This window comes from Arvicanthis niloticus, chromosome 1 (genome assembly GCF_011762505.2).
Source record: "Arvicanthis niloticus isolate mArvNil1 chromosome 1, mArvNil1.pat.X, whole genome shotgun sequence".
Classification (NCBI taxonomy): domain Eukaryota; kingdom Metazoa; phylum Chordata; class Mammalia; order Rodentia; family Muridae; genus Arvicanthis; species Arvicanthis niloticus.
Window position 1 is genome coordinate 3188570 of NC_047658.1, and position 13983 is coordinate 3202552.

The window sequence follows — 13983 nt, forward strand, 5'->3', positions numbered from 1 at the left end:
TCCTGAGTTGCTTGGCATGATGGACCTGTTCCCCAGGAACTGGCAAGAGCTCTGCTCTGCGCTATGGACGCAGCCCTCTTGGCATCCCTCAGAAAGGAAGTCTCTGTTCTGGAATGTACAGGGAGGCTCCAGGGAAGCTCCAACTCTCTGAAGCCAGAAACAGGCAAAGGCTCTGGGTGTTGTGGCGTCGGGAGGGCTGTGCCCCGCAGGGCATTTTCCAGCATTAGTGAGAAGTCTCTGCCCTCGGGCCACTCTGTTGAAGCCAGCAAGCTGGGAGTCCTTTATTGCTGTCTGGGTATGGGCGTTGTGCCTGCCTAGGTCTGTACACACATGTGCAGTATCCCTAGAGGAGAGCAGACAGCGGTGGATCCGTCAGAACTGCAGTTGTAGATGGTTGTGAGCTGCCATGTGCCTGCCGGGTCTCTTCCACGGAGTCATCGCTCAGCCCCGTGGGTGGGTGTGTTCTTTCTGGCTCCCATGTTTCCTTCAGTCCAGGGACAGTGGTGTAAAACTGCTTAAAACTTCTTCTATTTTGTACTGCCTCCAGCCAAGGAGAGCCCATGCCTACAGCTCACTCCTGGCTTCCTTGAGCCTTCCCTGCCTCTCTAGTCCTCCACTCAGTTACTTGTTTTTTTTGTTTTTTTTTTTTAATTCGAACAAGTTGGCCTGGCCTCCCTGTGACACTGAGGAGAATTTCTCACCAACTCACAGCTCCTGCTTACTGAGAACCCCATGGCTCTTGTTCTCAAAATGAAACCAGAGTAGATAGAGTGTAATGGCCCATGCCTACAGTCCCAGCTGCCTCCGAGGCCAGTGTCTGGGCTACATATTGACCCCTGACTCAAGGAAAAAAAATACAAAAAAACCACCTCCCCCCCCCCCCCCCGCAAAAAAAACCCCAAAACCAAAACCTTGTTGTCTGTCATATCCTCAGCAGACAGAGTAAGCAACTAGCTTTACTTTTTTTTTTTTTGAGACAGGGTTTCTCTGTGTAGTCCTGGCTGTCCTGGAACTCACTCTGTAGACCAGGCTGGCCTGGAACTCAGAAATCCGCCTGCCTCTGCCTCCCAAGTACTGGGATTAAAGGTGTGCGCTACCACCGCCTGGTGCAACTAGCGCTCAGTAGGCGCTTAGTTAGCATTTGTCAAAGCTAGGTGCACTGGCACACTTCTGGAATCCCAGCAGAGACGGAGGCAGGAGGATGCAGTGTTCAAGGTCAGCCTTCCATACAGAGTGAGTTCAAGGCCGGCCTAGGCTCCATGAGAGCCTATTTAAAAGGGAGGAAGGAAGGAAGGAAGTTCAGAAAACTGGGGCTGAGGATGTAGCTCAATTGGCGGAGTTGCTTGGGCTACTACACACCCAAGTGCTGTTTGTGTCCCCAGGACCCAAGAAACTGGGTGTGATGGCTCATGTCCTTAATCCCAGCACTCTGAGGTAGAGGCAGAGGCTGGAAAGGACAAAGTGGCTCGGCAGGCAAAGGCAATCGTTGCCACGCCCGACACTCGCCAGGCTAAATTTGATCCCCAGAACTCCTGTAGTATAAGGAGAGAATTGATTCCCAAAAGTTGTCTTCTGATCTCTAAACAGTGCAGGGAATGGACACGCATGTGCACATGGATACACACACACACACACACACACACACACCCCTCCATCTCAATAAAACAAACATACAAACTTCTATAAAAACAAAAGACAAGATGCTTGCCAACACATTAAGGACGGTCAACCTGAAAGCTGGGACATGGAGAAATGGCCAGGGTCCCCCCCACTCACCTATGACTCTGAGCCAGGTCACCCCCCTGCGGGTACCGTTGGGAAACGTGGCAAACTCGCAGGTATAATTGCCCTCGTCTTCTACCCTCAGTCCCCGGAAGGCCAGTGTGGCATCCCGCAGGTCCGCGTTTGTTTCCTGTCTTGCTCTGACAAAGGACAGACGCTCCTTGTTGAACTGAGAGTTAGGAAAATCCACGCCGAAGGATGGGTGGAAGGCGGCCACAACTGTGCCATCCAGGCGCTGCCAGGTCACCTGAGAGACGCGCTCTGTCGTGGGTGGGAGCAGGTGGCACGGTAGCTCCACGATGCCTCCCAGGCGGCCCCTAACCTCGGGGAGCACTCGAACCCGCACATCTTGGGCTCCTGGGGAGAGGAGAAAGAGGTCAGTACTGTTGGGGAGGGAACGAGCCAGAGATCCCCAGGACAGGCAGTGCCAAGGCAGAGATGAGACTACTCACTTGAATGACTTACGTTATACAGGGTCTCACTATGTAGCCCAGAGCTGGCCTGGAACTATGTGGTCAAGGCTGCCTTGAATTCACAAGAGGTCTGCCTCCCAGTGCTGGGATCCAAACCGTGTGTCACCACACCTGACCCACCTTGTCTTTTTAGCTTTATTTTTTAGATTTATTTATTTTTAGTTTATAGAGATAGAGGCTTGTTAGTCTGTGCAGCATGTGCAAGCAGTTCCAGTGGAGGCCAGAAGGGGGCGTCAGAGTCCCAGACACAGGAGTTACAGGTGGTTCTAACCCTCTATGTGGAAGCTGGATCCTCTGGAAGAATAGGCAGTGTGCTCTTTTTTGAGGGGAGTGATGGGGCAGGGTTTCTCTGTATAACAAAGTCCTGGCTATCCTGGACTTGTTTTGTAGACGAGGCTGGCCCCAAACTCACAGAGATTCACTTTCCTCTGCCTCCCTAGTGCTGGGATTAAAGGTATGTGCCACCAAGCCAGGAGGCAGAGTGCTCTTAACTGCTGAGCCATCTCTCAGCTACGCACATTATTTGAGATGGGTCGCTTGTTGGCCAGGAGCTCACAGTTTCAGCCTCCTCCGTGTTGGGGATGGAACTCCAGTCCTAATACTAACACAGGAAGTATTTGCTCCAGCGCTCACTTTGCCTGGCTATGTTCTCTGCCTGCGTTTACACTGATGCTGACTGACTCAGCGCATTACACATGCTAGGTGAGTTACTAGGTGAGTTACATTAGTTTTTTTCCCTGAGGGTTTCATACATGTACACAATGTAGTCTGGTCACTGTTACCGCCCCCGCCCCACCCTGTTATCTTCTCACCCCCACATGGCTCCCGTTGGACCACTTTCTTCCCAAGAAATCTGTCTCTGACTTTGATGTCGTATTTTCTGGGGCTTTGCATGGGCATGGCTGTGGGGTTATCTACTAGAACATGGGCCACAAGTCTGAGGCTACCCCATTGCCTGACGACCAACTGCCAATATCTCCTCTAGGAGGGTGGGGTCTCACGAGCCCCGTCTCTTACTTTCCCACTTTATTTATCTTTTGTTCTTTCGGAGACAGGGTTTCTCTACACAGCCCTGGCTGTTTTAGAACTCACTCTGTAGACCAGGCTGGCCTTGAACTCAGAGATCCTCCTGCCTCTGCCTGTTGAAATGTTGAGATAAAAGGTGTGCACCACTGTTGCCTGGCTGTATTTTTAATTTTTAAAAAACATTATTTGATGTATACAGATGTTTATGTGTGTCTATGTGTGTCTGTGCACCACATGTGTGCCTGGTACCTACAGGGGCAAAAGAGGGCATTGGATTCTCTGGAGCTGGAGTTACAGACGGTTGTGAGCCACCGTGTGGGTGCTGAGAATTGAACTCAGGTCCTCTGGAAGAGCAGCTTGTGCTCTTAACTGCCAAGCCAACTCTCCAGTCCCTAATTCCTCCCTTAAAAAAATATTTATTTTATTTTATGTGTGTGTGTGTGCATCTATGTATGGTAGGTGTGTCCAGGTACCTGTGCAGGCCAGAAGGGGGCGCAAAAGCCAGTGGAATCAGAGCTACAGACAACTGTAGCCGGAATCAAGTCCTCTGCACCAGTTCTCTCTTCAGCCCCTGTCTCCCCACTGGGAGCAAACATAGAATTGAGGAAGCCCGTGTCTGGTCTTTGGGGGAAGTACTCCACGATGACCCAGGGCACAATGTGTGGGTTTAAATCCTGGGCTTAACATCTCTGTGCCTCAGTTTCCCAGCTGCCTAATGAGGGCATAATGACAGTGTCGCACACCCCAGGGGTGTTATGAGGAACAAGGAATGCTTGAAGAGCACTCAGCCTAGGTCCACAGGAAACTGAACTTTGTAAACAAAGAGGCTTGATAATTACAAGTGGCCATTGACAGTGAGCCCCAGGTGAGAGCCCAAGGTGAGGTGAGGGACTCAAAGACAGCACATGACTTGTCTCTATGAGCAGCTGCTTACAACCAGAGAGAGAGAGAGAGAGAGAGAGAGAGAGAGAGAGAGAGAGAGAGAGAGAGAAGGAAGAAGAAGAAGAAGGAGGAGGAGGAGGAAGAGGAAGAGGAGGAATAGGAGGAGGAGGAAGAGGAGGAGGAGGAAGAGGAAGAGGATGAGGAGGAGGGGAGGGGAGGGGAAGGGAAGGGAAGAAGGGAAGGGAGGAGAGGGCAGAGCACAAGCACCCCAGGCAGAGCTGCCCTCTCAGTGGACAGTGGTGAGCGTGTACCATCCTGGCCTCCTCACACATGAGAACCCAGGGAAGCTGGGCTGTGGTAGCAAGGGCTTTTAACACCACTACACAGGAAGTGGAGGCAGGTGGATCTCTTGTATGTTTGAAGAAAGCCTGGGCTACATAGTGAGTTCCAGGCCAGTCAGGGAGACATAGCTAAACCCTGACTCAAATAAAAACAAACAAACAAACAAACAACCCCCCCCCCCCAAAAAAAAAAAAAAAAACATTGGCTGGAGAGATGACTCAGAAGTTAAGAAAACCCACTGTTCCCACAGAGGACCTGGGCTGGGTTCCCTGAGACAGTGGCTCACAGCCATCCTAAACGCAGCTCTTCCTTGGACACTGCACACATATGGTGCGCAGACATGTTTGTAGGCAAAACACCAATTCACTTAAAACAATCTTTAAAAAAGAAGAGCCTGGGTGGTCCTGGTGAGGGAATCTGACAAAACACAATACTGGGGTCAGACAGTGCTAGGGAGGACGGACAAGTGGCCACCAGTTAAGAGAGTCACACCATTTCGGATATGCCTCACCACTCAAACCCAGCAGACCACCTAGACAAAAAGGGCTTCATCTTCTACCACAGAGCAGATCCATATGGGCTGGGGGCGTGGCTCAGTGGTACAGCCCTGCCTAGAATCCCCCAGTGAGGGGCTGGGGGCGTGGCTCAGTGGTAGAGCCCTGCCTAGAATCCCCCAGTGAGGGGCTGGGGGCGTGGCTCAGTGGTAGAGCCCCGCCTAGAATCCCCCAGTGAGGGGCTGGGGGCGTGGCTCAGTGCTTTGGGTTCTAGCCCTACCACGGAGGAGGAGCAGCAGCAGTAGGAGTACATTTTTCAAAGAATTGCAACACAGATAGATGTGAGCTTCCTGCCGCTTGCTGTTTCCAGGCTAGGTGACCTTTTCAAGCCCAAGTTCTTCCATGTGTAAAATGAAGACATTTAAGTCACCCTGCAGGGTCCCCTGGAACAATTCCAGTAAAAGGTCTGACACTCTTTACAGGCCGGGTCACAGGGTCTCACAGGGTCGGTGCCTGTCCCCACAGGCCACATCCGGCAGGGTTTGCCTTTGCTTTGCCTGGGTTTTATTTTGTTTTAGACAGGGTCTCAATGGTTAGCTGCAGTTAGCCTTGAATTCACATTCATTCTCCTGTCTCACCATCCGGAAGAGCTGGGATTGCACATCTTTGCAAATGTGAATTAGAGCAGGTCTTGGAGCTAGGCAGAAGGGCATTAAGGACAAAAAAGGGGGCTTGAAAAGGTGTCAGGGAGGGGTTGGTGAGATGTCCAACAGGTAAAGGTGATGGCAGCCAAGACTGATGCCCTGACTTTAATCTCTGAGACCCACATAGTGGGCAGAGAGAACAGACTCCTGAAAGTTGTCCTTTGCCTTCCACACATGTATTATCACACACACACACACACACACACACACACACACACACATGCTAAAGTAACAAGAGGTGTCAATGAACCAGGTTCAGCGGCTTTCAGTCACAATTCCAAAACTAAGGAGGCAGAGGCATAAGGATCATGAATCTGGGGCCAGAGAGTCCCAGGTTAACCTGCGTTATCCACGACTGTCTCAAATTCATAAATGAAAACCTACAAGTGACAAAAATCTCATGGCCCCAAGACCTCCAAACTAAGATTCTAATTCTGAATAAAATAACAGGTGTTCTAGAAAGTGATTAACAGTGTTTTTTGTTTGTTTGGTTTGTTTAATTATTACATTTACTTATGTGTGGGGCAGGGGTGGGGTTGCCAATGCATGGTGTGGGCTTGGTTTTCTCTTTCTACTACTGTGTGGTCTTGGAGATAGAATTCAGGCTGTCAAGTTTGGTAGCAAGCACCTACCTCTGCTGGGCCATTTCCCTGGCTCCTGTTTTGTTTGTTTGTTTGTTTTTGAGATGGGGTCTGACTACATAGTTTTGGCTAGCCTGGAACTAAAGATACTGGGGTCACATTGTTGTACCAGCACCCCACCACCACCACCACCACCACCACCAGGAGTAGTCCTTTTTTAATTGTTTGGTTTGGTTTTTCAAGACAGAGTTTCTCCTGGCTGGCCTAGAACTCACAGAGATCTGCTGCCTCTGCCTCCTGGGTACTAGTCCATTTTTAAGGCTCTTCTAAACTCTTAATTAATAGCAGATCAGCATGGAAGCCTGAGGCATTTTCTCCCATCTCCCCGAGTAAAAGCCAACAGGAAGCCCATCCTTTCAGGCTCGATCTTTAAAATTTATCTTCGGTCAGGCTATGTGTGCTCCCTCAGGGTGCGGACTCTGGCCTAACTCACCAGCCTTTCCTGCCTGGGTCACCTGGTAGATGCCCACCTCTCAGGCTCCACACACAGCCAGAGAGAGACTTGGGCAGCTGGCATCCCTCTTCTGTGCGAGGACCTTCAGGCGCCTCCCCTTCTCACTCGGAGCCCTGCGTGTTCATGCCCAGCCCCTCAGCCTCCTCTCTGACGTCTGGGGCAGAGGCTCTACCTCAGAGGCCTTCGCATGGGTTGTAGCAGGTCAACATGGCTTCCTCCTTATCTAGCTTAGTGATGGCAGGATCTGGTCACCATAAGTAAACTTATGATTGGGGCTCCCTGAGACCAGCGGAAACAGGTTGAGAACTGCTGATCTAGATGGAAGATTTTCTCCCAAGCAGGAATGGGAGCGGGACACTGGGTTTGAGAAGGAAGACAGACGCGTGGGGACTTGTAGAGTTTGAAGCCTATGTGTCGAGGGGGATACAGGGATTCTGGGTATCAGATGGGGGAGCAGGGGAGATGATAACAAGGATTCTTAATCTGCTCCGTCCAACATAGAACCAACCACCCATCTCCCCAGCCAAGCCACAGGGGAGGAACGTTCTATTTCACTCATTGCTGTATTCTGCAGCCTAGAACAGTGTCTGGTATTCTGAAGATGCTCTGTAAATGTACTCAATGAATGAATGAATGAATGAATGAATGATGGGCAACCAAAAAGTGCTGCACTTCCCAGTATGGGGAACACACACCTCCAAGTATGAGGGTACACACTTTAACCCCAGCCTGGGGAGACTGATACAGCAAGAGCCTAGCCTAGGCTAGCCTATGAACTCCCGTCTTAAAACAGCATAAGCAGCAGTTGGATTGGAGTGTGTGGGCTTTTCTGAGAGGGTACTGGGGAGCCTCGGAGAGTTGTAAACAGGGGTAAGGAACAAGATAAAGTCTGGAAAGGTCAGGGAAGAGTCAAGAAAAGTCCTCTGGTGCCAGGTGGCGATGGGGCAGGTCTTTAATCTCAGCATGTGGGAGGCAGCGGCAGGCAAAACTGAGTTCAAGGCCAGCCTGGTCTACAGAGTGAGTTCTAGGACAACCAGGGCTACACGGAGAAACCTTGTCTTGAAAAACCAAAAACCAAACCAACAAACAAAAACAAAAAACAAAAAATAAGTAAGTAAGTAAGTAAGTAAGTAAATAAATAAATAAATAAACATAAGGCCTCTGGATCAGGGTAAGGACTTCATTGATGGAGAGATGTCTAGATCACATGTTCTCAACCACGTGGGTCATGACCACTGAAAAACACATATCTCTAATGGCCTTAGGAACTGAGACACCACCGCTTAGTGGTAAATTAGTCATGAAGTAGCAATGAAAATAAACTTACGATTGCGGCTCCCTGAGACCAGCGGAAACAGGTTGAGAACTGCTGATCTAGATGGAAGATTTTCTCCCAAGCAGGAATGGGAATGGGACACTGGGTTTGGGGAGGAGGTCAGACGCGTGTGGACTTATGGAGTTTGAAGTCTATGTGTCGAGGGGGATACAGGGATTCTGGGTATCAGATGGGGGAGCAGGGGAGATGAAGTCATGAAACTGGGAAGATGCATGCCCTGGTGCTAGAAACACATTTCCTGTAGGCTTCTCGGCAAGTAGCTGTGGTGACCTTGCAGGGACACGGACAGTCAACACCATGCCCAGAGACAGTGACCAGAGACTGGCCAGTGGGAACATTTGATTCTCTTTGCCTCTGGCTGGTGACAGCTCTATAGAGATGTCAGCTGGGTCCTCAAACACACTTCCTCTCTCCCCCCGGGTGAATGGATGAGCAGACTTCCTGCAGGCCAGAGTAGAGACTGCCTCTGGCATAAGTAAAGCCTAGATTGAAGAAAGACACAGGGCTGGGTTGGATCTGGGGATTATAATAGTCTGAGGGAGGAGGGCTAGGTTCTATACTCCCCGTCAGAAGGAGGAGGTTGGAGGAGGGTCTGGAAGCCTAGTTTCTTAGATTTCCAGCCTGGCTGGCTCCTCCAGTCCCAGCTGGCCCCTGCACACCTATAAAACATGCTGTGTCCTACCCCCCACCATGTCAGGGTGCGGCAGGGCTGGAGCAAACCCTTCAAGGCCAGAGGGCTTTGAGGACCAGCATCAGCTGCTGCCTCAGCCACCTGGGTAATTAATTAATTACATTAATCATAAGTTGCCACCCCCACAGAGGACATCCGGAGCCTGTCTGAGGGGTGAGACATCCAGAGCTGCCAAGGTACATGGCTTGGGCTGTGTCTGGATTTCTACGTGAGCCTCCCGAGGCCCCTCTGGCCCCTTAGATGAGCAGCCTCCCTCTGCTGCGGAGGCTCAGCTCCCAGACGACCTCCCCTGTGGAAGCACAGGCTGACCAGGGTGAAGCTCTCAAAGGCTCTTCCTGGCTGGGCCCTGGGATAGACTACTCCCACATCCTGCCAAGAGAGTGGACACCTTAGTGTACATCACAGTTCCAGGAGACTCTGACCTCTGCTTGTGTACAGATCCTACTTTTAGGGTCTGTTTCTTCTCTCCCTGACCCTTGGCCTCTCATTCCCTAGAGTACCTGCCTGTTTCTCTAAATATAATACACACACATATATGGAGAGAGAGAAACAGAGCGAGAGAGAGACAGACAGACAGACTTAATATGTATCTCTGCCTGTCCTGAACTCTCTAATTAGACCAGGCTGGCTTCGAACTCAGAAATCTGTCTGCTTCTGCCTTCTGAGTGCTGGGATTAAAGGCTTACTTGCCACAACGACATTAAGTTTTGTGTGAGTCAGGGTCTTATGTGGTCCAAACTTTCCTGAACTTAATTATGGAGCCAAATATGATTCTGAACTGCTGAGGCTCTGGACCTTCCATGTGCAAGATCACAGGTACACACTCCCACTGGTGATTTTAGGGTGCCGGGGATTGAACCCTAGGCTTCACGCATGCTAGGCAAGCACTCTGCCAACTGGTTTGCTCCCTCCTTCTCTTCTGAGAGAAGGACTCAGATAACCTTGCCTGGCCTCAATCTCACTATGTAGCTGCACAATCTTGAATTCACGTTTGGATTCCAGTCCTGTGACACTATGTGTGCTGTAGGAAGTTCTGAGTACGGAACCCAGGGTTTGAAGCATGCTAGGTGAGCTCTATCCACTGGGCCATGGCCCAGCCCATCTCTTTTTCCCATTCTTTCCACTCTCCAGGCGGCCCTGGGGGTGGACAGTCTGCTGCCTCAGCCTCCCCCATGCTGGCACTGAGATTACAGGCCTGACTCCACCACTCTGTTTTTCCTGAGACAAGGTCTTCCTATGTAGCTCAGCCTGGCCTTGAACTCCCTATAATTCCCCTGCCTCAGCCTTCTTCGAGTGCTGGAGTTACAGGTGTTCTCTCCCCATCCCTATCTTAGGTTTCTGTGACCCTGGGGTCTTCGTGTCTCTGTGTACCAGCATCCACACCTCTCCACATTTCCTGACACACTTTCTTATTGCCGGGGCCATCTCTCCTGGTCCCTCTCCTCCTCCCCTTCCTGCTCCGTTTCTCAGCATTGCTGGGGCATTAAAAATGTAACAGCATCCCAGGCGGGGGCAGGGGAGCTGGCCCTTGTGCAAGACTCCCTGTGCCTCCTGTGTCTTTAACTCCCTGTGGCCCCTACACGCTGGGTGGCCTTGAGACAGGCCTGTGCTCTGACCTCTGAGTCACAGGATCTCCACAGCCCTTTGGCTGGGGTCTTTTGGTCTCCTTTCCTGTCACCAAACCTCTCTGCCCTTCCAGTGTCCCTGCCTACACCCCTCCTAGCACCCCAGCATCCCTGCCCCTTTCCAGTATCTTTCTGCCCTCCCTTGCAATCTTCCTTCATTCTTTGCGCATGACTCCATCCTTAGGTCTGATTCCTGGTCCCCTCCCTCTCTTGGCTCCTGTCCCTATCCCTGCTCTCTATCCAGTTCCTACCCCCCCCCATCCCCCATTTCTTCTCTGCTCAGTTCCCCTTCCCTAACGAGAAGAGACAGCCAGGCCAGTCATCCCCTCCTCTCCCCTCCCCCGCCACTGTGTGGGGCTGCCTGGATGACATAGATGAGCAGAGAGAGATAGGGAAGAGTGGGGAGGGAGGCTCAGGCTAGCGGGAGGTCCAGGTGGTGCAAGCCCCATTCCCAGAGGAGGCCAGGAAGCAGGGAGACTAAGCATCTAGAGTCAGGGGGATAAGGATGTAGGAAAAGCAAGAGAGACCTAGAGAGCAAAGGACAAACAGAACAGAGAGGAGAGGGAGCCAGGAGAAGGGAGATAATGGGGAGAGAAGGGAGAGATGGAAAGGGAAATGAAGAGAGACAGAAAAAGGGGAGGGAGAAGGAATGAGGAAGTGGAGATAGGAGCAGGGTGGTCAGGAAAGGCCAAGGTCCCTTCCTCAGCGTTCACAGGGAAGGCCCAGCCCCTGGGAATCCCCTCAGGGATTCGGCAGGGCAGAGAAGGGAGTCACCACAGGTCTGGGAAACAGGAAGCACTTTGGGGAGCCTGCTCAGCATGGCTGCTGGGTTGCTGGCTTTTAAAGGCTTCCAAGGCAGGAGTGGAACACGGGGAGAGAGAGTGAGTGTCCTTTCTGGTTTCCTCCTTTGCAGGCTGGGAAGAGGAACAAGGTTTGCTCTGGGGTTCTGTGGAATCTTCTGTGAGGTACCACACAGGTGGATTCTAAGAATTCACCCAGAGGGACAAGTACTGATCTCATCCATCTGGGAGGTCAAGGCCGATGACCTCAAAGGAGGCATCGAAAGAAAAAGGAGGCCAAAAGTGATAGGCATTCTCCCCACGATCCCTCTGATCCGCGTTCTGAGCAAACTCTCCAGAAACTCCCCGCTCCCCATCCCATAGTGTGTAGTTAGAAGAAACAGCCAGGTCACCTGCTAGGGGCGGGGCGAGGTCAGCACACCTGTTTACACGCCCCCCCCAGCCTCTCAGAGCCTTTCCCCTCCAGGGCTGGGGGGTGGAAAGGGGAGCCTGTCTTGGAGAGGAGGCTCCTCCCATTTACCTCTCCGAGAGCTTCGAGGACAAAGGCGTGACCAAAGGAGAGATAAGGTCCCGAAACCGGGAGTCGGGACTCCAGAGCGCTCCAGCCCCGCCCCGCCCCTCCCAACCTAGGTGAAAGCGATACCGGAAAACTTCCCCAGGGACGTCGCCACTCACAAGGAAGGGGGAAGGGGAGGAAAACTGCAAACCTCCTGGGCTCGGACTCTACCTGGGACACAGCCGACTAAGTTCCCAATTTCAGGCTGAGTCTTTAGCCTTTGATTATATTTGGGGTCGGGGAGTGGGGGCAAAGGCCAGAGTTCTCTGGTCATGAAATTCCATTGCCTGCAGTTAAAGCCGAACCTGCCAAGATAGTGCCTCAGACTCCCAACTGCACCTGGACCCCCCCAGCGAACAGAGCTCTTTGCCCACAGTTAAACCCAGGACCCACAAGTTTGAACCCCCTTTCCCCAATTCTACCTAGATCCCGGTTAGGCTCGCCTTCTGAGATCCTGGAGGCAGAACCTCTTAATTTTCTCAGAACCCAGGGGTCAGTGTCTGTAAACTCCTAGAGGCCTGAGGCTTGAACTCCAGACTCACACCTTCCCCGCCTCAGTGTGCCCCCAACTCTCAACATTGGTTTGCCAAGGGCTCCCAAAGACGGAACTCCACCCCCCTCGTCCAGGGAACCTCTACCGTGGGTCCCTCGCGCCCAATTCTCTCCGGGCCTCAAATGCCCAACCCAGCAAGAAGGAAAAGAAAAAAAAGGGGGGGGGGGTGTCGTCCCTCTTCACCATCACGACCCTCCAGCTAGTGTGAGTGGGGGGAACATTCTCCACATTCCTGAGGGGAGGGAGAGCAGAGACGGAAATCCAGATTCAGGATAAGTGATCGGCACAGGATGGGGAGGATTTAACCCCTTCCACGCCGAGGGAGGCGAAGGGAGACAGAAACCCGGGCTAGAATGGGCACTTGTAATTAAGCGGGGTGCAGAGAGGCAGGTTAGGAGACTCGGAGAGAGAGCCCGGTGTGTTTAGGGGATCTCGATTAGTAGGGCCAGCCTGGAAGGGGGCACGAGTAAAGGGGCCTCGGGGAGCTGGGAGTAAGGTGGGGGACGATGCCCCGTTCCCTCCCTTCTGAGGACTGACGAAGGCTTCCGCGCGTTTTCACCTGTTTCCTGAAGCAGGAGCAGTAGCAGCGGCAACAACGGCAGCGTCGGTGACAATCTGGACGGCGGGAGGACTGCGGCCCGGGCCATGGGGGGCCCGGGGAGGGACTGGGCCCGGGCAGGGGGTGCCTAGGGACCACTCTTCGTGTACCGATCGACTGGGAGGGCAGTCAGGGGTCTGAAGTGTCCGGCTCCAAGCCGGCTTCCGCCGCTCACGGCTCCCTGGATCAGTTCTTTCGGCCCAGCCTTCCCTCGCCTGGCTCTCAGGATCCGCGCCCCCCGGCCCCTCGCTTAGCTCCAGCGGGCCGGACTCATGACGTCACATGCCCCGCCCCTCTCCGCCAAGCCGATCCTAGGGCTCAGGCTCCGCCCCTCTCAAAGCTATGACCCCGCCCATCCCGCGTCCCACACCTGTCTGGCCCCACGATTCTATCTCCGCCTTCTCCTGGAATTAAGCTATTTGACCACGCCCACTCGCTGTGGAGCCACGCCCACAAGCAACCCGAGAAGACCCACTGCGCCCCCTACTGGTCACTCTAATGAGACGTGATCACACCCCCTTCTAAACTTCCGGTCGCCTCCTAGCAGGAGAAGCCATGCCTTCTCGCCCAGACCACGCCCCACTGCCCTCTGGTTAGCCTGAGTGTGTGAGTTCTCATAGGGCCTCCCTTCCTGAGGCACCGCCCCTTGACGAGGCCACACCCCTGTCCCAGCCCTTCTAGTCCTGCTGCTGTGGTAGGTCTGGGTCACTTCTCTGTGGACCCGTTTCTTTTTGATCTCTCCTCTAGGTTCTCGTGTCGCCGCACCATTTCTTTCCAGATTTCTTCTCTTTTTCTATCTGAGTCTCCCTCCACATCCCCATGTTTCTCTGTGGCTCTGCTCTGGTGTTTCTTTGTCTATCCTTGTGCCTATGTCACTTAGTCCCCGTCTCTCGTTGTGTTCCTTTGACTGTGTGCGTCTCTCTTTGCGTTCCTGTCACTTTCTGTTTCCTGTCTCATAGTTTTCTCTGTGTCACTCTTAATGTTTCTGTCCCTGCATCTGGCCTCTGCGTCCCTCCCATCCAGTAT

General features: G+C 52.6%; 1 protein-coding gene across 2 annotated transcripts in view; it reads right to left on the minus strand.

Annotated features, from left to right (window-relative positions):
* The window catches only part of Nectin2 (nectin cell adhesion molecule 2), a 33522-nt gene extending 20281 nt beyond the window's left edge, over window positions 1-13241 (minus strand). The window contains exons 1-2 of one of the 2 annotated variants that reach the window (XM_034516404.2): window positions 12919-13241; window positions 1777-2139 (exon numbers count right to left, since the gene is read on the minus strand). In XM_034516404.2, coding sequence (XP_034372295.1) covers window positions 1777-2139; window positions 12919-13006 — 451 coding nt within the window. In that variant the 5' untranslated portion in view covers window positions 13007-13241. The remainder of the gene's footprint in view (window positions 1-1776; window positions 2140-12918) is intronic. The other variant, XM_034516412.2, reaches the window with a different exon arrangement.
* Between the last annotated feature and the right edge of the window lie 742 nt (window positions 13242-13983).